The sequence below is a fragment of the Dipodomys merriami genome, unplaced genomic scaffold (assembly GCF_024711535.1).
Source record: "Dipodomys merriami isolate MVZ:Mamm:240054 unplaced genomic scaffold, mDipMer1.0.p SCAF_524, whole genome shotgun sequence".
Lineage (NCBI taxonomy): Eukaryota > Metazoa > Chordata > Mammalia > Rodentia > Heteromyidae > Dipodomys > Dipodomys merriami.
Genome location: NW_027206096.1, coordinates 534,729 through 559,828, shown reverse-complemented (window position 1 = coordinate 559,828; position 25,100 = coordinate 534,729). Strand labels below are relative to the sequence as shown.

At 40.6% G+C, this 25,100-nt stretch overlaps 1 protein-coding gene across 1 annotated transcript in view; it reads left to right on the top strand.

Moving 5' to 3' along the window:
- The window catches only part of LOC138811397 (14-3-3 protein theta), a 31,700-nt gene extending 7,926 nt beyond the window's left edge, over positions 1-23,774 (top strand). Inside the window, exons 3-6 of the mRNA XM_069999133.1 lie at positions 15,960-16,083; positions 19,236-19,399; positions 19,963-20,058; positions 22,420-23,774. Of these exons, the coding sequence (XP_069855234.1) occupies positions 15,960-16,083; positions 19,236-19,399; positions 19,963-20,058; positions 22,420-22,479 (444 nt within the window). The 3' untranslated portion in view covers positions 22,480-23,774. The remainder of the gene's footprint in view (positions 1-15,959; positions 16,084-19,235; positions 19,400-19,962; positions 20,059-22,419) is intronic.
- Positions 23,775-25,100: the final 1,326 nt, after the last annotated feature.

The following is a 25,100-nucleotide window of genomic DNA, read 5'->3' as shown; positions in this document are numbered from 1 at the left end:
TTACTAAGTTCTTAGAAGTGAAATCAAAGTTTGTGTCCCACTCTACCCCCTGCCCTCCCCCCCAAAAAGCCTCAAAAAGATGACATGTGTTTATACTGTCAACAGCAGTGGATGAGCACAGACTTTTTCCTGTTGTTTTTTGAGGTGTTATCCCTTTCTATTTAGAACAAAAGTTTTCCCATAATATGAGACTAGTTAAGTCAAAGTACATGACATTTGGGAAATCTTGATGGATTTTTATATTTAGCAAAGTCATAACAAAATATCTCTGGAGAAGGGTTCTTTTCCTGAGCCTTGAGCTCATTTGGCTGGCTGGCTTGCCCAGTATGCTGCTTCTTGTGTCATGCTACCGGCTGTGCCTTTTGCTTGTTACTTTGGAGACTTCTATCTGGGCTCATTTTGAACTTGGTCCTGTGAATTTTAGCCTCTGGGGTAACTTGGATTACAGACATGAGCTATGGGCATTCAGCTAACATTCTTTTTCATTTTACCCCAGTGACTTTCTGGATATAAAAAGGGTGTAGAGCTGCATCACAACAAAATGTGAAGGAAAGAAAACTTTGTTTTACTCACTGCTACCTTACTTTCTTAATCCATAAGTAAATCAGTGATGAGTATTTCTTGAGAGCATATTGAGTATTACAAGGTAAAATGATAATAGTGGCCAACCTTCACAATAATGGAGGAATACATTGAATTAGTATAGTTGCAGCTAGGTTAGTGGGAATCTCTCCCCCGCCCCCCCGCCCAAACACACACATGTAGGGTCTCCTTGCATAGCCTAGCATTGGAAGTCCACCTACCTCCACCTCTCAACTCTTGGGATTACAGCCTGTGTCATCAGGCCTGGCTTTAGTGGGTGGATGTAGGTGGGTGTGAGTGGGTACTGGCGCTTGAACTCTTGTCTCCTACTTGCTTTTTTGCTCAAGGCTGGTGCTCTGCCACTTGAGCCACACCTCTGCTTCCAGCTTTCTGCTCAGATCTTAGCTTCCTGAGTAGTTAGGATTACTTTCTTTATGCTAGTCTCCTGTGTATGTTTAATTTTTTTTTTTTTTTTGTCTGTCATGGGGCTTGAACTCTGGGCTTGGGCCCTGTCCTTGTGCTCTTCAGCTCAAGGTGAGCGCTCTACTACTTGAGCCACAGCACCACTTCCGGTTTTCTAGTGGTTTATTGGAGATAAGAGTCTCACGAACTTTCCTGCCCAGGCTGGCTTTGAACCTTGATCCTCAGATCTCAGCCTCCTGAGTATCTAGGATTACAGGCGTGAGCCACCGGCACCCACTATAATAATTTTTTTAAAAAAGGTGTCCCCTCTTCAGAAATTTTACTCTAGGGCATTTAACATAGAAAAATGAACACGGAGGTGTAGAAGAAGACCTGGATAAGAATGTTCATAGGAGATTTAGGAGCAGAAAACTGAAACCTCCATGAATGGGCAAAATGAATAAATTCTATTATATTGATAAATGAAATATTACTCAGCAGTAAAAAAGGAATTGGCTACTGAAATAGTGGTTAATATCAAAAACATGTTAGATGAAAGAAACTAAAAAGTTAGGTATATGAAAATATGAAAAATTTGATGGGAACAAGATGAGAAGAGCAGTGATCTCTGGGGATACAGGAATGAGTTGACTAGGAAGGAGCAAGAGGAAACTTCCTGGGGTGGTTGTGATGCTTTTGGATTGTGTGTGTGTGTGTGTGTGTGTGTGTGTGTGTGTGTGTGTGTGTGTGTGTGTGTGTGTGTGTGTGTGTGTGTGTGTGTGTGCGTGCGCGCGCGCGTGTGTGTGCACGTGCTGGTAGTAGGGCTTGAACTCAGGGTCTTGTGCTCTCGCTTAGCTTTTTGGCTAAGTGCTTTCTCACCGTGGCTCTACACACCCTCACTTCTAGTTATAATGTTCTGTGTTCTGGGCTGCACAGTTACATGCATTTATTTGTTTGGGTTGCACAGGTATATGCATTTATCAAAACTCAGCAGTTAAAGCTAGGCTTGGTGTGCACACTTGTAATCCCAACTACTTGGGAGGTGAAGATCAGGAGAATCATGGTTCAAAGCCAGGCCCCCCTAAAAAATACCTAATGAAACCTCCATCTCAACTGACTAGCTTGTGTCATTGTGCCCCCCTGTGGTCTCAGCTACTGAAGGAGGTGTAGTTAGGAGAATCTCTATACTGCAAGACCCTTGGTCATGTGTACATAGTTATTGAGCTATTGTGATCCTCTGTTAGGGCTATCCTAGATATATACTAACTATTACAAATGAGGGAAACCACGGAGCCTGTGTTTCTTTGGGTCTGGCTTACTTAATATGTTTTTTTCCCCCAAGTCTTCCCATTTCCTTATGAATGGGGTGATGTCATTCTTTCTGATGGAAGCACAGAATTCCATTGTGTGTATATACTACACTTTCTTGATCCATTCATCTACTGAGGGGCATCTGGGTTGGTTCCATATCTTAGCTATGGTAAATAATGTGGTAATGAGCATAGTTGTGCTGGTAGCTTTAATGTAGCCTGTTTTGTGATCATTTGGGTAAATGGCCAATGGAGTGGGATTGCTGGGTCAGAGGAGGCGGGGCGGGGGGGCGGGGCACTCTGTGTTCAGTCTTTTGAGGAACCTCCATACTGCTTTCTAGAGTGGTTGAACCAGTTTACATTCCCACCAGCATTGAAGTAGCATTCCTTTCAGCCACATCCCCACCAGCATCTGTTATTGTTTTCTTGATAACTGGGGTGAGGTGGAGTCTCAGTATAGTTCAGATTTGCATTTCTTTTATGGCCAGAGATGTTGAACATTTCTTCATGTGTCTATTGGCTATTCTACCTCTCTAGAGAAGTCTCTTTTTAATTCTTTAACCCACTTATTAATGGGGTGGTTGTTTCTTTGAGGATTTATTATTGGGGGGGTTTAATTTTTTTTTTTCGGGTCCGGTTGTGGGGCCTGAACTCTGGGCCTGGGCACTGTCCCTCAGCTCTTCAGCTCAAGGCTAGCACTCTACCACTTGAGCCACAGCACCACTTCCGGCTTTTTTCTTTTTTTGCTTATGTGGTGCAGAGGAATCGAACCCAGGGCCTCAGGCATGCAAGGCAAGCGTTCTACCTCTGAGCCACCTTCCCAGCCCCGGGGGGTTTAATTTTTTGAGCTCTAGGTTTATTTTTATTTTTATTTTTTGTTGGTCGTGGGGCCTGAACTTGGCCTGGGTGCTGTCCCTCAGCTCTTCAGCTCAAGGCTAGCACTCTACCACAGTGAACCACAGTGCTACTTCCTGCTTTTTCTGCTTATGTGGTACTAAGGAATCAAACCCAAGGCCTCATGTATACAAGGCAAGCACTCTACCACTGAGCCACCTTCCCAGCCCCTAGGTTTCTTTTTGATACCCTTGTCTGTATAGCATGTAAAAACCTTCTCCCAATCTATGGGCTTTCTATTTACCTTGCTAGCTTTGCCATCTAGAAGCTCTGCAGTTAAATGCAATCCTATTTAGCCAGGCTTTCAATAGCTATGTACATATGATCATATGAAATGATGCTAATCAAAATAAACTCCAGGATATTGAAACAAGAGTTTTGTTGTTTTTTAATGTACTGTGTGAAGTTATTTTTTTTTCTTTCATTTCTTTTTTCCTTTGGTTTATCCCCTATTGTTACTGTCTTTGATTTTGGTACCCTGTGTTTTATATGTATGGTTTTCTGACTTGGGGTAGAGAAGGGGAATCACAAAATGGTGAGACAAAGGAGGAAGGTTTGAACCAATGCAGCAGCAATACTTACAAAACACTATGTTGGGAGTGAACTTTAAACTTGGGGATGAGGGGGACCCGGGGAGGGAAAGTGGGAGAAAAACGAGGGAGGGAGTAACAATGTTCCACAAGAAATGTACTCATTACCTTACTTATGTAACTGTAACCCCTCTGTAAGTCACCTTTACAATGAAAAAAAGAAGCCCCTTGGAATCTGGGTACCTGGTTCAAGACCACCACCATTTGAGGGAAACCCACCTTGGAATGTATGGAGTCCATTATCATACTGCAGATCCATCAGTGCCCATTCATCTCAGTGGCGTTTTGAGTACGTTTATAACATTGGCAGACCTTTCCACCTTACACTTTATCTTGCAAAGCTGAAACTGTCCCCATTAAATAACCACTTTGCATTCCTCTGGCAACCACCATACTTTTTGTCTCTGAATTTTATTCTTACCTGGTTTGAATGGAATCCTACAGTAGTTCTCTTTTTTATATCTGGCATGTAGCATAATGCTTATCCCTGTTGTAGCATATATTAGGTTTTTGTGATTGAATAATGCACCCTAATTGAGATTCTATTGATTTGTATTGTGATTGTGTCCAGGATAATGCTGCTATGAGCATTAATGTAAAAGTTTTTTTTTTTTATTTTTATTTTTTTTTGGGTCCGGTCGTGGGGCCTGAACTCTGGGCCTGGGCACTGTCCCTCAGCTCTTCAGCTCAAGGCTAGTGCTCTACCACTTGAGCCACAGCGCCACTTCCGGCTTTTTTCTTTTTGCTTATGTGGTGCTGAGGAATCGAACCCAGGGCCTTGAGCATGCAAGGCAAGCGCTCTACCACTGAGCCACCTTCCCAGCCCTAATGTAAAAGTTTTTATGTGGCCATGTTTCCATTTCTCTTGGGTGTATACCTGGGTCATGTGGCAATTTTGTTGAGCCATTTGAGGAACTGGCAGATGTTTTCCTGTGTGACTGTACCATGTTACACTACTACTAACACCAAGAAGTCTGATTTCTCTTATGTTTATTCAACAAGACTAGTGGGTGTGAAGTGCTTTATCCTTGCACCTTTGATTTGCATTTCACGGATGACTAATGGTGTTGAACATACTTTCATATGTTACTGGCCATTTCAGTATCTTCTTTAGAGAAATTTTTGTTCAGATTCTTCGCTCATTTTTAAGTTGTATTTCTTTTTGTTTTAGATAGGACCTTACTATCTAAAACTGATAGCTCAAATTGTCCTGGAATTTAGGATTCTCTTGCCTCAATACCTCATATGCTGGGATTATAGATGTGTGCAGCAGTGCCTGGCAGTTGTTTTTCTGTTGTTAGTTTGTGGTAGTTCTCTAGGTACTAGACCCTTACCAGATATATTTTCTCCCATCTTTCCAATTGTCTTTTTGTTCTTGTTGGTCGTGGGGCTTGGATTCTGGCCTGGGCGCCGTCCCTCAGTTCTTAAGCTCAAGGCTGGTGCTCTACCACTTGAGCCATAGCTTTTTCTGTTTATGTGGTGCTGAGGAATTGAACCCAGGGCCTCATGCATGCGAGGCAAGCATTCTACCACTGAGCCATCTTCCTAGTTCCTCCCCCCCCCCTTTTTTTTTTTTGTCAGTCATTGGGGCTTGAACTTCTGGGCCTGGGAACTGTCACTCAGCTCTTCAGCTTAAGGCAAGTAACTCCACCACTTGAGCCAAGCGCCACTTCCGGTTTTATGGTGGTTTATTGGTGATAAGAGTCTCATGTACTTTCCTGCCTGGGCTGGCTTTGAACTACAATCCTCTGATCTCAGCCTCCTGAGTAGCTAGGATTACAGATGTGAGCCACCAGTGCCTGGCTTGGCTTACTTCGTTGATAGTATCTTTTGATGCAGAAAAAAACATTAGTTTTGATAGTCTGATTTTTTTTTAATCCTTTGGTTGCTTATTCTTGCTTTTTGTGTAATTGAAGGTCATGGAGATTAATCTAGATATGTGATTTCTTTGAATTTTGCCATCTTAGCTCTTGTAGTTAGGTATCCTTTTTTTTTGGTGGTGCTGGGGTTTGAATTCAGGGCCTCATGTTTTCTAGGCAGGAGTTCTCCTACTGAGCTAGGCCTCTAGCTATTTCTTTGATCCATTTTAAGTTACCTTGTGTGAGGAAGTGGACCTGATTGATTCTTTTCCGTGTGGATGTCCAGTTGTTAAGCAACTTTGTTAAAAGATCAGGTCATACGTCTTTGACCTGAAATTCTCATGCTTATGAAACCAATAATGGTTATTGGGCATACTTGAGGAAAATGTGTGATTTCCCCCTTTATTAGTCTCTTTTGGTCACTATGACAAAGTACATGGGAAAGACCAGCTTGAAGGAAAGAAAGGTTTATTTTGGTCCTGGTTTCAGAGTTTTCATTCCTTGGTCACTTGGTGCCACTGCTCCAGAGCCACAGTGAGCCTAGCCTTATGGAGCACATAGGAAAGGGCAAAGGACAAGATATGCATATGTGGGCCCTAGCAGGCAGTAGGTGACCTCACCTCCCACTAGTCAGTCCATTCAGCCCTGAGTTGAAGGGTTCATTCATTGATGAAGTTAGAGCCTTTATGATTTATAACACATGGAGTCTGAGGGTGATACTTCATATTGAACCATAATAATCCTGTTATGCTTCAGCCATAGTGTTCACCTAAAGCACCTGAGTTTTGTTTCCATCTCTTCTTGCATTTTTGCTCTCCCATCTCTGTATGTTGAGTCATTCTCAACCTGTGGAACAGAATTTAGGAACCTACATTCTGTAGTCAGTTACAACTTTCGGCTTACTAATACTTTCACTTCAGTTTCCAACCGATGACTGTCCCATAAGCAGTTGTGGATAGATACAACATGTGTTTATGTGTAAGGAAACTGGGGCACATTGGTAGGCTCAATTCCACAGCTCGTCTAGTGAGCTGTAGAATCACTTTTTTCTGGAATAGTGCTCTTTCTGTTCCCCCTGCCTTTTATTGTAGTGCCTTCCTTTATAGATCCTATTCTTCTAAAATGGTCTCTCTGTTAATTCTGAATTTTCTTGCATAGAAATTGGGAAACATCTAGGCTTCAGCATTCATGCTCTTCCACTTCTTCTGAACATACCCCAGGACTTCATGCATGCTAGGCAAGCACTTTACCATTAAGCTACATTCTCAGCTTTTGAAGATTGTTTTAAGGAGGGAGGAGGGGGACAAGGGAGACTGGTAGAGGGGGTGTGGTTGGGATATGGTCTAAATTTATGTGCAAATGTCACATGTGAAACCCCTCTTGTGGAATTAATGTCTGCAAATAAATAAACACCCCCAACCCAAGGTTGCTATTATAAAGGTTTAACACAGAATAATCATATTTGTGTGGTACACTGAGGAAAATGGGCTTCTCACCGTGTTGAGCTGTGATGATTGTGTGATCATCTTTACCACTTAAATTACTTAGAAGCTCTAGGTTAGGGTCCATTTATATAGGTCCTGAGTGCTAAGTTTATATTGAACTAGATCTTTGGGAGTTTTGACTGGGAATTGACATGCCCAGAATGGGATTTAAGGCTACTTAGCAGCTGGCACAAACAGACTGGAGAAGGAAAAACCCTAAAACCTGGTAGTTTAATTAGGTTATTAGATTAGTTGAGGTGAGATTTTAATGGTCAACCTGGGCAGTAGAAGCAGGGATGAGGGCTAGGTTTATAGCTTAGGGGGACATTGTGTACATTAAATACACAAGTCCCTGAGCATGGTTCCCTGTTCCCCACGGGAATGAGACTGAAAGGATAGACAAAGACAGACAGAAACACACCCACAGAATCTGGATTTTTATTAGAATTGATCTTGACAGTAAGGCTAGACTGCTCAAACTCATTATCCTCCTGCTTCAGCCTCGTGAGTTCAATAGGACTGTGTATGTGTGCATACCCTGCTTGTGTTCACCAGTTCTTGGGTTTCACAGGGACTTGGGCTCTCTACTTTTTTTGCTCATGGCTGATGCTTTGTCACTTGAACCACACCTCTACTTTGAACATTTTCTGGCTAGAGATAAGAACTCTCAGATTTGTCTGCCTGAACCAGGGTCTTCAGAACTCAGCCTCCTGACTAGATAGGCTTGTAGGTGCCTGGCCTCACTGGGACTTTTAACAACTGTAATGGGTTGAGAAATGGTGAGTGAAAAGCCAAAACTAGTGTTGATGAACCTGGGTGATCCAGGAGGTGGGAGTTGGTGAAATAATTAGTAGAAATAAGTAATACAAGGGTGGAGGTGGATTTAGAACTGAATTTATTTCTGTTTAGGGTATATTAAGATCTAGTAGATGAACATAATAATATTTAGGCTTGTATAACACAATAAAAAAGCTGAAACTGGGCGTGAGGGTACTGTTTTCCAAGATGGGTTGAGAGGGATCACAGTACCTCTGACTTTATTAGGATTTGTGATTTGGCTTTTAGCACACACATAAACCAGAGTGGAGCCATCTGACAGATAGATCCATTGTAATCAAGTTCATGGGACTAGTTTATAAAAAGGGTATAATAAAAAAGCTTATTTGGGGGCTGGGAATGTGGCTTAGTGGTAAGAGTGCTTGCCTATCATGCATGAAGCTTTGGGTTTGATTCCTCAGTACCACATACACAGAAAAAGCCAGAAGTGGTTCTGTGGCTCAAGTGGTAGAGTGCTAGCCTTGAGCAAAAGAAACCCAGGGTCAGTGTCCAGGTCCTGAGTTCAAGCCTGCCAGGGGAAAAAAAAATTCATTTACACTGATGAAGAGGGAGTAGCTAGCACAAGATTACAGTACTTGTGTTGACATGACCAGTGTGTTTTCCTTCAGGAGGCAAGTAAGTTCACATAGGATCAAGTCTTCATTAGGAAGTTTCTTAGTAACTGTAGCATAGTAACAGTTGGACCTCTTGGGAGTGTTTGAGGGCCATCATGTACACAGTAGTCTTGGACCCAGCAGGGCTTGGGTATTGCTTGAGCCACAACTCTACTTCCAGCTTTTTGGAGGTAGGAGTCTTACAGACTTAACTGCCTGGACTGGCTTTGAACTACGATCCTCAGATCTCAGCCTCCTGAGTAGTGAGTATTACAGGCACCAGGAGCCACTGGCGCCTGGGTGATCATTACATCTTTGACTTTCAGTATCTTACCTTATTTTCTCTTTTCTTGACTCAGATTGTAGTCAGGTCCTATATTCTTACTACTATGCTATACATATACATACTCACACAACTATACATACATAAAATCTTGTAGAGAAGTTGGGCACTAGTGGTTCACACCTGTATCCTAGCTGCTTAGGAGGCTAAGATCTGAGAATCTTGGTTCAAAGCCAGCCCATGCAGGAAAGTCCCCACGAGACTCTTATCTCCAATTAACTACCAGGAAACCAGAAGTGGCGATGTGGCTCAAGTAGTAGAGCAGGTAGTAGAGCACTAGTCTTGAGCTGAAGAGCTCAGGGACAACGCCCAGCCCCAGAATTCAAGCCCCACAACCAACAACAACAACAACAACAAAATCTTGGAGAGAAGGAGGTACTGTTCCCAAAGTACAGTCTTGACTTCCTAGAGAAAATTATGCCCTGGGGCTTGGGTAACTATTTTACATTTGGGAGACAGTGGGAGTGAAACCTGAAGAAGCTTTAGAAAAATACCTGGCTTTCTGACTAGGACAATGAGTGTTTTTCCTTAAATGGAAAATTGAGTAGGGGAAGAGAAACAGTGGTAGAATATGTTAGGAAGACAACTTTAATTTTTAAAAGGTGAGAATTTCTTTTTATCCTTTAGCTGTACTAGGTTTTGTACTTAGGACCTTGTGATTGCTAGGCAAGCACTCCCTCAGCCCTTTTTGCTTTTGTTATTAATTGAATAGGGTCTCAACTTTGGCTTAGGCAAACCTGGACTGTGATCCTCCTGTGCATACTTCCCTTCTAGCTCTGATGACAAGCTTACATGGTTGAAGTGGTGTCTCGTGTACTCTTCTGGGCTGATTTCAAATTGTGATTGTCTGGTCTCAGCTTTCTGAGGAGCTGAGATTACAGATGTGAACACTCGTGGTGAGTGAGAAAAGTTAGAAAGTTAGAGAAGTGAGAAAAAGTTAGAAAGTCCCAAGGGCCCATATAGGTGTCAGTCAACCATGAAACACTCTACAGAAGAAAAAGATCTGTAACATGTATAATGATGCAGGTTAGGTGCCAAATAGTGATTTTACACTTATTTGGAAGTAGGAGTAGGTGGTAAATGAGGAAAACAAGGTGTAGAATTATCATGAAAGTAAATTGCCCAGTTAGGTAAGGAACAGATTCGTGAGTTACTATCATATAGTTTAACTTAAATCATATGCTTGCATAGGTGAAATGTTTATCTTGATGTTCTAACTTAAAATGTACTCGGGGTCTGGGAAGGTGGCTCAGTGGTAGAGTGCTTGCCTTGCATGCATGAGGCCCTGGGTTCGATTCCTCAGCACCCCATAAGCAAAAAGCAAAAAGCCAGAAGTGGCACTGTGGCTCAAGTGGTAGAGCACTAGCCTTGAGAGGGACAGTGCCCAGGCCCAGAGTTCAGGCCCCACTACCGGACCCGCCCCCCCCCCAAAAAATATATTCGGCTATTGAAGTATTGGAGTATTTGTGATATTTGTTTATTTTAATGGAACACATTGTCATAGCTCAATTGTCAGATTCTAGAAAGCATAGTCTTTTTGTTGTCATTGTTTCTTGAATCCTGTTTACTTTGTCATATCTCCTTGCATTTTGAATTTAACATCCACATATCAAGGAGACCATGTGCCATTTGTTTCTTTGATTTTGGCTTACCTTGCTCTACATGATTTCTTCTAAGAGCTCCACCTATTTCCCTGCAAATACCATTATTTTGTCCTTTCTAATGGCTGCATAATGTTCCATTGTATATAGATACCACAATTTTTGGATCCATTCATCTGTAGTGGGACATCTAGGTTGTTTCCATATTTTGGCTATTGTTAACAGTGCAGCAATAACATGGAGGTGCATGTGTCCTTGAATCCTGCCTAGGAGTCAGTGGTATGGCTGGGTCGTAGGGGAGGTCTATATTTAACTTTCTGAGGTACTTCCATAGAAAGCATAATCTTGAAGGTAGATACTTGTACTAAGAAAAGAATTGCACTTAAGAATTTAGCCATTAAAGAAAAGAAAGGGAATATCCAACCCTCTGGGGTTGGAGGCGTGGCTCAGTTGGTAGAGCACTAGCTATTAAGTGAATGTGGCTTCAGGTATCAAGTTCCAGTCTCTGTTTGTTGAGAAACACCTGAATTGCTTCAATAGCCAATCCAACTCTTTGCCCAGAAGAATAAATTACCTTTTACAAAGGTGAACTGTCACAGTCAGCCTATGGTAACAGTTCTGTGTCAGTTTTGGGAGCACGACTGGGAAATTTTTGGTTTCTTGATTTTACTGATGCTCCAGTTGGTAATGTGTCTTTATTCTATGACCGACCTTTTCCTTCCCACTCTAAAAAGATTGTTTATTATGAATGCAAATTTCTGTCCTTGTCTGAAAATGTCTTTATTTTTATTTGTCCTTTAATTGGTTCTGGGATTCTAGACAGCTGTTATTTTTCTCGCTGTTTGAAGAGTCTTGATTGTTTTCTGATGACAAGTCAATGATCATGTTATTTCTTCCTTTATAGTAACTTGTCATTTCTCTAGTTTAAAGAATCTGTCTTTGGCATTTTGTAATTTTCACCAAGACAGTCTAGGTGTCAGTTTAGTTTTATCTTCCTTGAAGTTTATTATGTTTTTCCAATCTTAAGGTTACTGGGAGAGTCTCAGCCATTACCTGTGAACATCTCTTCTTCCTCATTGTAGTTTTTCATAAATTTCTATTGGATATTGTCTTAGATTTCTTCTTTGCGTACGTTTTACAGCTTCTCTTGCTTGTTTTTTGTTTGTTTTTGCTGGTTCTGGGGTTTGTGAACTCAGGGTCTAGGTGCTGTCCCTGAGTTACTTCAGTCTTTTTTTTTTTGGTTGTTGGTCATGGGGCTTGAACTATGGGCTTGGGCACTGTCCCTCTGCTTTTCAGCTCAAGGTGAGCACTCTACCACTTGAGCCACAGCATCACTTCTGGTTTTCTAGTGGCCTATTGGAGATGAGTCTCATGGACTTTTTGCCCGGGCTGGCTTTGAACTGTGATCTTTGGATATCAGCCTCCTGAGTAGCTAGGATTATAGGCGTGAGCCACCAGCGCCCAACTACTTTAGTCATTTTTATGGAGGTTCATTGGAGTTAAGAGTCTCATGGACTTTCCTGCCCAGGCAGGCTTTGAAATATGATCCTCAGTTCTCAGTCTCCTGAGGAAGCTAGGATCACAGGTGTGAGCCACCAGTGCCTAGTCTTGTCTTCATTTAAAAAATAAAATAGAATGCTTTATTTTACAGTATTGGGGATTGAGCTCAGGGCCTCTTGCTTGCTTAGCAGGTTCTGTGCCACTTGAGACATGCTTCCAGTGCTTCCCGCCCTCCCTTTTTATTTTTGTCGGACATGGGGCTTGAACTCTGGGCCTTGGCAATGTCCCTCAGCTCTTCAGCATAAGTCAAGTGCTCTACCACTTGAGCCACAGCGCCCCTTCCGGTTTTCTGGTGGTTAATTGGAGATGAGAGTCTGACAGACTTTTCTGCTGGCTTTGAACTACTATCCTCAGTTCTCATGAGTAGTGAGGATGACAGGCGTGAGCCACCACCACCCAGCTCCCCATTGATTATTTTTGAGGTAAGGTCTTGATTTATGCCTTAACTGGCATGGACTTTGATCTTCCTCCTTGTGCTTCCCTATGTTACTGGGGATGTATGCCCAGCCACTGTGCTTCCCCTGTAGCACTGGGATAATGGGCATATACCACTACATTCAGCTGTTGAAATGGAATCTCTTGAACTTTAATGCCCAGCCTGGCCTTAAGCCACAATCCCCTGATTTCTGCCTCCCAAGTAATTAGAATTACAAGCTTGAACCACCATGCCCACCTCTTCAGTTTATCAATTTTGTTTTTCATTCTGTGTTCTACATAGTTGGGTCAAATATACTTTCTGAACTGGGCACCAGTGACTCATGCCTATAATCTGCTAGCTACTGAGGAAGCTGAGATCCAGAGGATCATGGTTTGAGGCCAATCCAGGAAGAAAAGTTTACTAGACTCCATTTCTAAAATAAGAAAAAAAGAAACAGGAGGGCTAGGAGAATGGCTTGAGTGGTAAAAATTTCAGCCTAGCAAGCTTCACCCACCATGTACCATCCCTTTCACCGTTTCCTTTTTTCTTTGTCTGTCTCTGATCTTAAAGTTGCTTTTTTTTTTTCTGACTATACTCCCTCTCTCTTCCCTTCTACTCCCAATCTACCTTCTCAATTATATTTTTTCTTTTTTCTTTTTCCCTTTTTCCCTTTCCCTCTCCATTTCCCTTTCCCCTTCACCTTCCTTTCTGATTAATTAGGGAAAAGTAATGCTTTTGCAAAAACAGAATAAAGGGAATAATATGTACCCATTTAAAAAGTATATGTAAGACCCTGTGTTCATTCATCTTCAGGCCCCTCCCCCCTCCAAAAAAATAAAAAAGAATATTTTAAAGTATGATGTTAATACTCTTATCTGTAGGGGTGCTCATGTATTTACCCAAGTGGGATACCTCTAAGAAGGAAAGAAGTATTATAATAATCATACTGGAGCCGGGCGCTGGTGGCTCATGCCTGTAATCCTAGCTACTCAGGAGGCTGAGATCTGAGGATTGCGGTTCAAAGCCAGCCTGGGCAGGAGAGACTGTGAGACTCCTATCTCCAATAAACCACCAGAAAACCGGAAGTGGCGCTGTAGCTCAAGTGGTAGAGCACTCGCCTTGAGCTGAAGAGCTGAGGGACAGCGCCCAGGCCCAGAGTTCAAGCCCCACGACCGACCAAAAAAAAAAAAAAAATCATACTGGGACCGCAGTCCCAGATGGAGGCAGTCTGGGGTCCTACTTTGCTACAATTTGTAGAGGTTTGGGGAAAATTGAACTTTGAGGGGAATATAAAGTAATTAGGGTTTGATTGAGGCTTTTGTTTTGTTTTGCTTTGTCAGTCGTGAGGCCTGAACTCTGGGCCTGGGTGATGTTCCTCAGCTCTTCAGCTTAAGGTTAGTGCTCTACCACTTGAGCCACTGGCTTTTTCTGCTTATGTGGTGCTGAGGAATCAAACCCAGGACCTCATGCATGCAAGGCAAGCACTCTACCACTGAGCTACCTTCCCAGCCCGTTTGATTGAGTTTTGCAACTAGAGTTTGAGTTCTACTGTAATAAAGCTGATCATGAATTCCATGTCATAGAGTTTGCTTCCATCTGTGTGAACAGTTTTGCTTTATTTAATTTTTAAAATGTATATCAGAGGACATTCATCATTCTTGGATTCTGTATCTTACAGTTCTAAATTCAGCAACATTAAAAAAATGCAAGGACAATTAACTGTCTAGTGGATTCATATATATTATAAATAAAGGGTTTAACTTATTCCAGTCTCAGATGTTTAAAAATATTGAAAATATCTGATATTAGGATTGAAAGCATGGCTTAGCACTGTAGAGCACTGACTAGCTAGTGTGACTCCTAAGTTCAAACCAACTACAGCCCAAAAAGAGTGACATTAATGACTTTAAATGTTTCTATTTATTACCATGAAAATAACTAAGGGATGAAGTGATAATATTGTGTTTAGGCAATTTTAAATTACGTAGACAAGGATGTTCTTGGGTGATAGAACCACCTTTTCTAAACTTTTATTAGTTATGTCTAAATTTTTGTTCTTCAGTAATATAAGTACACTTGAAACAGTCTTTTTGGGCTAATTTGGTATTTTTGTTGTTGTTGATTGTGAGGCTTGAACTCTGGGCCTGGCAAGTCCCTGAGCTCTTCAGCTCAAGGCTAGCACTCTACCACTTTGAACCAAGTGCTACTTCTGGTTTTCTGGTGATTAATCGGAGATAAGAGTCTTATGGACTTTACTGCCTGGGCTGGCTTTGAACCATGATTTTCAGATCTCGGCCTCCTGGGTAGCTAGGATTACAGGTGTGAGCCACCAGCACCTGGCATACGTGGTATTTTTTAAAAATACCTTATTGACTGATAGCATCTGGAATTTTTCCAAAATGTAAACATTTTCCCAGAATGCAAACAAGCAAACATGTTCTTTGCATAGTTCACTTTGCATTAATTTTCTGGAGTAGTGCATCTCAAAATCATGTTTGCTAAGCAGAAGTAGCCAAAAGTATCGAACAACTGTTCTGGGCTTTGGCTTGTTGATTGGTTTTAGTCTCCAAACAAAATATCAGGTAGGTATTAACACCTTAGAATTTCTGTGGCAGGGGCTGGGAAGGTGGCTCAGCGGTAGAGCGCTTGCCTTGCATGCATGAGGCCCTGGGTTCAATTCCTCAGCACCACATAAGCAAAAAGAAAAAAGCTGGAAGTGGCGCTGTGGCTCAAGTGGTAGAGCGCTAGCCTTGAGCTGAAGAGCTGAGGGACAGTGCCCAGGCCCAGAGTTCAGGCGCCACGATCGGACCCCCCCCAAAAAAAAACAAAAAACAAAAGAATTTCTATGACAATTTCATTGTACTCCATAATATTTTTTAGTTCAAAGAGTTTTTAAATAACATCTAAAGCTACTTATCATATTTTTCTTCGGTAACTTCGTACCTCTAGAAATTCATTTTAAGAACCATTAGCTCACTGGATCAACTTGTGTACAAAATATAGGATAAAAGATAGAACTGTGGGCAGGGTGGCTGAAGTAGGAGATTGTATGTCTGGGCTACACACTGAAACTCTTTCCTAAAATAAAAAGATAAACCCAGTTTTTAAAGTATTTAGATTCAGGGCTGGGTATGCAGCTCAGTGAGCTATAGAACTCTCGCCTAGCTTGGATGTAGCCCTGGGTTTGCCCCCCCAACACCACTAAAATAGACTTTAGATTCAGGTGATACAAAACTTCTTTCAAATGGTAAGTTTCTAAACCTCATTATATTTCCTACATGTACCTCTGTTTGGTACAGTTGAGCCTTGCTTTTAGAAACTGTGGGCCACTACTTTTCAAGTCTGATGAGGAAGCTAGTGGTAACAGCCTGACCTGGCTTACTGTAGTGTCTAGTGATTTGGATAAATGGAAAACAGATATATGCTAATAAGTTCTTGTTTGTAATAAGGTAGCTTTAATAGTTTTTAATGTTTCATTTCTTTCAGGAATTGTTGGATAAGTATTTAATAGCCAATGCAACTAATCCAGAGAGTAAGGTCTTCTATCTGAAAATGAAGGGAGATTATTTCCGGTACCTTGCTGAAGTTGCATGTGGTGATGATCGAAAACGTAAGTACCTCTGACTTCCTGAGTAAAGTTAAAATCCATAACAAGGAGCAGGAATGTTAGCCAGGTGTTTGTCCTTTTGAAGGTATTCTGACAGAAAGAGCTTGCAGGGTTTATTTTTGCTCCTTTCTGAGGTTTCTGTCTAGGTTCACTAGCTGCATTGCTGTAGGTCTGAGACAAGGGTTGACACGGTGGTAGAGAAGGCGTTAGATAGATCAGAGCTGTGCGTGGCAGTCAAAGCAGAGGCAGGGGAAGGGCTGTGGGGACAAGGTGTATCTCTCCAGGCATGCCCCAGTGACTTACTTCTCCAGCTGCCTCCTACCTAGTTTCTACCGTGTTCTAATAACGCCTGCTTTCTGTGAACCCATCAAGGGCATGAGTATCTGATGATTAGCCCAGAGCCCTTAGGATCCAGTTGTCAACCAAGCCTTTGAGCCCGCAAGAGACATTTCAGATTCAGACCTTAATATGGGATTCATGGAACATTTATGACAATGTCTGTCATCTCTAGGCTCTCTGTAACTCAAAAAATTATTGTGGAGCTTGTGTATCAGAAAATGAATGTTGCTCGTGTTCTCAAAAATGAAAGCACAGCACTTGGGAGGCTGAGGCAGGGTCAGCCTTAGTGGTGAACCTTAGGGCTACATAGTGTGAGACCTTTTCCAAAGGAAAAGAAATGCAACCATAAAACCACATTGTATGCCCTTAAAAGATAATGAAACTCAGGTGCTGTTGGCTGACACCTGCAATCCTAGCTATTCAGGAGGCTGAGATTTGGAGGATTGTGGCTCATTGCCAGCCCTGGGAGAAAAGTCCATGAGGCTGTCTCCAAAAATAACCAACATAAAGCCAGGTTGAAAGTATGGCTCAAGGGCTGGGAAGGTGGCTCAGTGGTAGCGTGCTTGCCTTACATGCATGAGGCCCTGGGTTCGATTCCTCAGCACCACATAAGCAGGCAAAAAAAAAAAAAAAGAAAGTATGGCTCAAGTAGTAGAGCGTCAGCTGAGCCAGCAAATGGAGCAAGCATGAGCACTGGTTTTCAAACCTTGATACTGGCATTGAACAAATACATATAATTGGAATATATCATTTAAAAAGGGTCTGATTTGAGTTTTTGGATCTCTGTATCTTTTTATCCAGAATTACTTATATATACTTAATGATTTGTTTTAGATGGCAATTATATATAAAATATAGAAATGGGATGTTGTACTTGTAAAGGATGACATCTTTGCTGCTTGCCCTTTCCCCACGGAGCTAAATACCTGAGGAGGAATGAATGTGTTACTGGTTTTATATAATGCACAGGAACTGGAAAAGGAATAGTTAAAAAATAGATTAAGAATTTATATTTTTAAAATATTAGATTATTATGAAACATGCAAAAAGGTAATTAAATTGTCTCTTTTGATTGTGGAAAAGTCAAAGTTCATCATTTATTAACATCAGATTTAGTTTATGGAGTATTACTCTAGTAGAGTAGAATATGAATTCCAGCACATTTTGTGCATGTGCTTGTTAGCAAGTTCTAAGTAAAGAAGTATCACTTCACCCCTTATTTTTTTTCTAGTAAGCTTATTGTTTATTTTCTCATGCCAACCCTGTACTCCTCCAAATAATGACTGTGCCCTCAGATACTCATTGTGTATGAGACAGGTTTTTCCATCCTAAATGAGTCTGTAGTTGAAAATATAAAGGGATAACTTGCTTTTTGCTGTAACAAAATCTGTATACTAAATTATTTTGTTGCCCTGAAGCAGAATCAGCACTAAAATATTGGCCCTGAACTGAGCATCAGCAGTCAAAAGAATATTTTCTGAGGGTTGAGACAGCCCCTGCCTGTAATCTCATCTAATGCTCCTGCCCTCGGGCTGTTGACACTTACAAGTCCCCCTCTGGTTTTATCACTCCACTCACCCCAGTGCTTCCTCAGATGCCAGACTCTGGGAGCTTCTTCCGACCTGAGTTACCCAGTTGTGACCATGATTAGATGATAGCATCCCCTTACACAAGGAAGGAACACACATTCTGGACATCAAGGGGATGGAGTATAGCTTTATTTGTGTTACATTAGTGTCCAAAGATGTAACTGGCCTCTTAGAGAAAACTTGGGTATGATCAGATTATTGTTGATAATATCTGAGAATTTTTTTGTGAGTAGGTGGGGATCACATTTTTATAAGGCCAATAATCAAGCTCTTGACAAAGTAGAACAATGTGTGGGTTTTTTGTTGTTTGGCTTTTTGGTGCTGGTCCTGGGGCTTCAACTCAGTACCTGAATGCTGTGCCTCAGTTTTAGATTTGTTTTTGCTCAAGGCTAGTACTCTACCACTTGAGCCATTCTTCCACTTCAGCCTTTTTGGGTAGTTAATTGGTGATGAGTCTCATAGACTTTCTTGCCTGGGCTGGCTTTGAACTGCTATCCTTAGATCTCAGCTTCAAAAGTTGCTAGGATTATAGGTGTGAGCCACCAACACTTGGCAGTGTTTTTTTGTGTTTGTTTTTGGTGCAAATACTTGGATTTGTAAGCTTGGGCTGGCTTTGAACTTCAATCCTCCTATTTCCTAAGTAGCTAGGATAACAGGCAGGTGCTGCCAGCCCCACACTTCTCAGGGCATTCACATCATACATCTTAATACCAGGATTAGTATTGTTGTGTCTACAAATAGTCACTACAGGGATTTGGGTGATATAGTGGTCTTTTTACAGTGTGTTCACTGTTTAGGAAAAGAGTATTCCTGTTAAGTTATTTTGTATTTTCATGTAATAGAATTAAGATAGGAAAGAAGGAAGTAGTTTTAACCCCCATTTTGTCCCAGATATGGGAAAATTTGATACATGATTTTGATATTATACTTGTATGTTTTTGTTAAGCTAATTATAAACAAGCAGCATTTACAAATCTCAGCCTCCTGAGTAGCTAGGATTACAGGCATGAGCCACCAGCACCCGGCTCAATGGGATTTCTTTACTTAAAAAAAATAAAGACTAAAAACATTTTAAAAAATAGTTATTACTATGATGCTGTGGGTTTGAAAGAGAGCTATGGAGAAAAACCTGGGTCTACCAAGAACTTAATATACATGTTGAGTTGTTAATGTGCTACTGTATACTGGATGTGTTGAGCATGCTTTCACAATTTTATCCCTTCACAGAAACGATAGACAATTCCCAAGGCGCTTACCAAGAGGCTTTTGATATAAGCAAGAAAGAGATGCAACCCACACACCCAATCCGCCTGGGGCTGGCTCTAAACTTTTCTGTATTTTACTATGAGATTCTTAATAATCCAGAGCTTGCCTGCACACTGGCAAAAACGGTAAGATGAAAGTTCAAGTAATAGCTCTTAGTTTTTTAATTTCTAGGTGTTTCTGTTTCTTTTTATTACCAACTTGCCCATTTAAACCCCAGGCCCTTTCAGTGATGTATTCTTCCCATAATTATAAGGAATAATATCTGACTGAAGAGCATATAAGGCAGAATAGTCAAAGAAGTATGAGTAACTTTATGAAGGAATGAAACAGAAGATTGTATAGTAATGCATGCTAGTTTGGTCATTAGAAATCTGATTTCCTCAAAGTGCCTCAAAATGGGACAATAAGAAAGGCTTCTGCAGATAACTAACGCCTAGTTCCTATTGCAAGGATGAAGCACTGGTACTGTACTATGTGTCCTGTGAAAGACCCAGAGGCTTGCTTACTGAAGGACATAAAGTTCCAGGTCATTCTCTTAAGGTCTTGAAAAACTAGAAATCTAAGGGGATGATTCTATTCAATTTGATATTGACTCACAGTAGAATCTGAGACAAGTGATTTGTAATTGTATACTAATGAGTTTTTGTCCGTGCAAATATTGTTTACCATGATATAAATATTTTATCAGGCTTTTGATGAGGCCATTGCAGAACTTGATACACTGAATGAAGACTCATACAAAGATAGCACCCTCATCATGCAGTTGCTTAGAGACAACTTAACAGTAAGTTGTTCATTCTTTATTTTCTTTCAAGAACAAAAGTAGTTATATTTAGGGCTCCCTAGCTTCCTCTGAGGGCAGTTACATAAGTTACTCTCCTAGGGGGGAAAGTGTGTGTGTGTGTGTGTGTGTGTGTGTGTGTGTGTGTGTGTGTGTGTGTGTGTGTGTGTGTGTGTGTGTGTGTGTGTGTGTGTGTGTGTGTGTGTGTGTGTGTGTGTGTGTGTGTGTGTGTGTGTGTGTGTATTGGCATTAGGCCTGTGTGTGTGTGTATTGGCATTAGGCCTGTGTGTGTATTGGGATTAGGCGTGTGTGTGTGTGTGTGTGTGTGTGTGTGTGTGTGTGTGTGTGTGTGTATTGGCATTAGGCCTGTGTGTGTATATGTGTGTATTGGCATTAGGCGTGTGTGTGTGTGTGTGTGTGTGTGTGTGTGTGTGTGTGTGTGTGTGTGTGTGTGTGTGTGTGTGTGTGTGTGTGTGTGTGTGTGTGTGTGTGTGTGTGTTGGCATTAGGCCTGTCTGAGAAACTCGGTATTCACATTACTATTTCATTGAGTTGAAGATGTTAATAAATTGTGTTAATTTAGAGTTTCTATTGTTTTAATTTTTTCATTCTTTGGATAAACTAGCTGTAGCAGAATTGGGACTATGTTTCAATGCTTTTCTAAAATCACAAGAAATACCTGTTCTAATAAAAGTTCATGTTGTAGATTTTGCATATTTGACAAGCATTACTCAGTAGAGAGTAAACGTATATCAGGTTTATTCTACCTCTGCTTAACTAATCCTTTGGTTTGTCTTCTTGTTTGTCCTCCCTACTTTGAAAGATAGCTGATAAAGGACATTTGTTAGCTTTCTGATGCTGTGACAGAACACCTGAAATAAACCAACTTACAAGGAGGAAATGTATATTCTAAGAATGCTTTTTTTGTTTGTTTTTGGTTTTGTTTGTTTTGGGGCTTGAACTATGGACCTAGGCACCATCCCTGAGCTCTTCAGCTTAAGGCGAGCTCTCTACCACTTGAGCCACAGTGCCACTTCTGAAATGTATCTTCTGACTCAGTTTCAGAGGTTTTGGCCCATGGTAGTTTGGTGCTGTTGATTTGTCCGTACATACACCAAGGCAGGATCAGGAAGCCTTTTATCTCCTGGAAACCAGGAAGCAAAGAGAGAACTGGGGTTGCAACATCCTGTGCCCTTCAAGGCACTGCCCCAGTGATATAATTTCCTCCAGCTAAAGCCCATTTCCTATAGGTTTCACTGGCTTGCATAGGGAGCCAGGTCTTTTGTGGGACATTTCAGACCCAAACCATAGCCTGAAATCATTAGGTAAAGATACAGTGTGAGCTTAGGTTTTTATACTATGTTAAACTTTCTAGAAAGTAAATGAAAAGATTCCATGTTATATAAATGTAGTTCTCCTAGCCCTCAAATTTGGTGTTTCATCTTTTACTAGATAGGACTAAATGTGTGCATATGTGTATGTACATATACATAAATGTATATAGTTCTTGAGGGAATTTGTTGATTTTAGTTGTATCCATTTTTGAGTTGTATCCTGACAGTAGTATAAAGATTATCTAAGATTCTAGTTTCTAAAATTGCCAGTAATGACTGCACATTGGTCTGGTAGCATCCAGTGTTTGTGGATTATAGTCAGTATTACTTAGTATTGACTGATTACTTTTTCACTTCTGTATATCCTAAAACTAGAAAGCTTTGCAGATGTGTGTGTTGAGGCATTGTCTCCAATTCAAGAACTCTTTCTGTTCATCTGTATGTATATAGTTGCTGCTTCCCTGTAGCTTTCCACCTGTTTAATAATAATAATAATAATACTTTTTTTTTTTTGTTAGTCCTGGGGGCTTGAATTCTGGGCCTGGGCTTGAACTCAGGCCTGGGCACTGCCCCTGAGCTGCTTTTGCCCCCCCCCCTCCCCCTCCCGGTTTAATTCTTAAAACAACAAAAAATGACTGCTTCTTTTTCTGTGTAATCCTTTTGAATACTTGGAAAGTTACCACACCTGTAGCTTTTCCTTCCATATCAATAGTTTTTGGTTTTTAGTCTCATAAACTACTGAAATACTAACAATGAAAAGAACATTAAATTATTAGGATATCTCCTTATTCTGATTTTAGCTTTGTTTATCAATGTTGACAATCAAACCCAGAGGCTTGCATATATACTGGGCAAGTGTTTTGCCTCTGAGCTATAGCCCAGTGTAGCTCTTTTTTTTATTTTTATTTTTTTGACTACTTTTTAAGAGTTCGTTAAAAATGTACATGAAGAGAGACAGACAGATAGAACATAGGACTTGATATATCAGTGGTCTGGTCTGGAAATAATAACTATGATTCTTTGTTTTCTAGTTATGGACATCAGACAGCGCAGGAGAAGAATGTGATGCGGCAGAAGGGGCCGAAAACTAAACACAAACAGGGTGTAAACCTTCTCTTCAAGAAACCTTTTTACACATCTCCATTCCTTATTCCACTTGGATTTCCTATAGCAGAGAAACCCATTCATGTGTATGGAATCAACTGTTCATAGTCTTTTCACACTGCAGCTTTGGGAAAACTCCATTCCTCGATTTGTGTTTGTCTTGGCCTTCCTCGTGTGCAGTTACTGCTGTAGAAAAGTATTAATAGCTTCATTTCATATACACATAAGTAACTTCCAGACACTTATGTAGAGGACTAAAAATGTACCTGGTATTTAAGTAATCTAAACCAGTTCTACAAGTGACTGTGTTTTGTATTACTGTGAAGATACGAAAATGTAGTGAATTACAACTTGAAGTGTGTTCTACATAACTTCCTTATTTCTACATTCCCTCCCTTACTCTTCTTTGGGGGTTTCCTTTCAGAAAGCAACTTTTCCATGCTCTTATGTATTCCTTTTTAGGAGGAATCCAGACGTATTAGATTGAGTGGGAAAGCACTTGATGTTTCTGGGCTGAGGGCTTACAAATTGAAATACCTCCTGTTTCACTTTTTAATGGAGGTCATGTGTGTGACAACAGGGAGTTTCCTATTCATTCTTCATTTGCTGCTGTTTAAGTTGACAACTTCCCTACCCAATAAAAATTCACTTACACCTCCTGCCTTTGTAGTTCTGGTATTCACTTCACTATGTAATAGAAGTAGCATGTTGCTGCCAGAATACAAGCATTGCTTTTGGCAAATTAAAGTGCATGTCATTTCTTAATACACTAGAAAGGGGAAATAAAGTATACAAGTCCAAGTTTAAAACTTTAGTACTTTTCCATGCAGATTTGTGCACATATGAGAGGGTGTCCAGTTTGTCTTAGTGATTGTTCTTTAGAGAGTTGGACCACTATTATGTGTTGCTAATCATTGACTGTAGTCCCAAAAAAGCCTTGTGAAAATGTTATGCCCTATGTAACAGCAGAGTAACATAAAAATAAAATTACATTTTATAAAACCATTTACTATGGCTTTGTAACAATTGCATACCCATATTTTAAGGGACATGTGAATTTACTACTTTCTGAAGTTTATTGATACTTTTATGTAAAATGTAGTGGCACCTTATCTCTGCATTGTGATACCATTGTCGGGTGCCTGGGAAGGTGTAAAATTGGATTACATTTCTTAGAGTGTCTTGCTGTAGGCCAGTTTCGTGGACCAACCCTTCCTCAGATGTAAATGAGAATCTGGTGAAGTGTTATATGGAATAAAGTGGACATTTTAAAACTAGAAAAGCTAATTATGTGATTGTGTTTTTGGCTGGTGTTGGATTTCTGCTTCAGTAGATACTAGAAGAGGTCAGGTATCTCAGTAGTTTAGTTTTCAGGTAATTTTCTGAAAACAATGAAGTTGTACTACTAGTGAGTTCCAAATTTTCTTCAATAATGCCACAATGACTTTTAATGACCTGTCTTATAGGTTTGAAAACTGAGGTTTAATTCAGAAGATAATCTTAACAAATTCGCATTGCAGGATTCTCCACTTATCTCCCAAATACCAGCATGAAATAGCTTCATTTACATGTTATTTGTTTGCACACATGCACTAGGCATGTCTGTTGCTAGGAATGAATCCAGGACTTGTCTTGCAAACCCTTTGCACCTAATTTGATCTCAGGGGAAACGAAGACACATAGTTCAACAAGACTTTGGGTAGTACTGTTTTAATTAAGTTTGGGTTGGAGTTATAGGTATGTATATGCTCTAATAAGAGCATTTGCATAACATGTACCACAAAGGAAAAAAATAAAATGCTTTTTTTTTTCAGTTAAGTAGTTGTACAAAAAAGGTTTCAGTTCCACAAGTCAGACTATGAGTGTAATGCGTGTTCATCAGTGTTACTCCATCCATTGTTCTCCCCCAAATAGTTTGAATCTTAAGGACTAAAAGGTTTGGTTTTATTCTGATTGTAGGTAAGTTGATTTATTTCCACATTATCTAATATCTTTTTTAAAGTGATGTCATTCTTCATAGTATAGAAAGGGTTTCTCTATAGAAAGCAATCACTCTGTGCTTTATTCTGCATTTGTATTTGTCAGCTTTTCATGCACAAATCTGCCTTCTGGAATTGGTACTTAACTTGACTAAAGGAGAGTATGTGTGTCATGTATATACATTGCTATTGAATTGTAAAGATTGAAGTTGAGTGAAGTTGATGTAAACTACTTAGCACAGTAACCTTGTTTTGGGGTATCCAGTAGGTGTTTAAGAGTAGATCTGAAGATGTGAAGGTCATCATGAATTCCACTTGTCACGTACAGCCTAACCTCACTCCATTTTTACATGGTCATGTCTACTCAGCTACTACCTTGAAGGACATAAGTAAGTACTGGGGAGGGGGCACCCTGAAACCACCTTGAACATGTCCATAAGTGGCCTTTTTTTTTTTTTTAAGGTATGGGGAGCCAGTGTTGATCAGAATATATTGTGCCTAGACAAGTGCTTTATACACATAATCCTTAGCTCTTAGTTGACAGATGGTTACAAGAAAAATGAAACCATTTGCCAAAATTTGTATGTGTGTCTGTAAGCAGCAGGCCAAAGAGTTTGAGTTAAGGTATT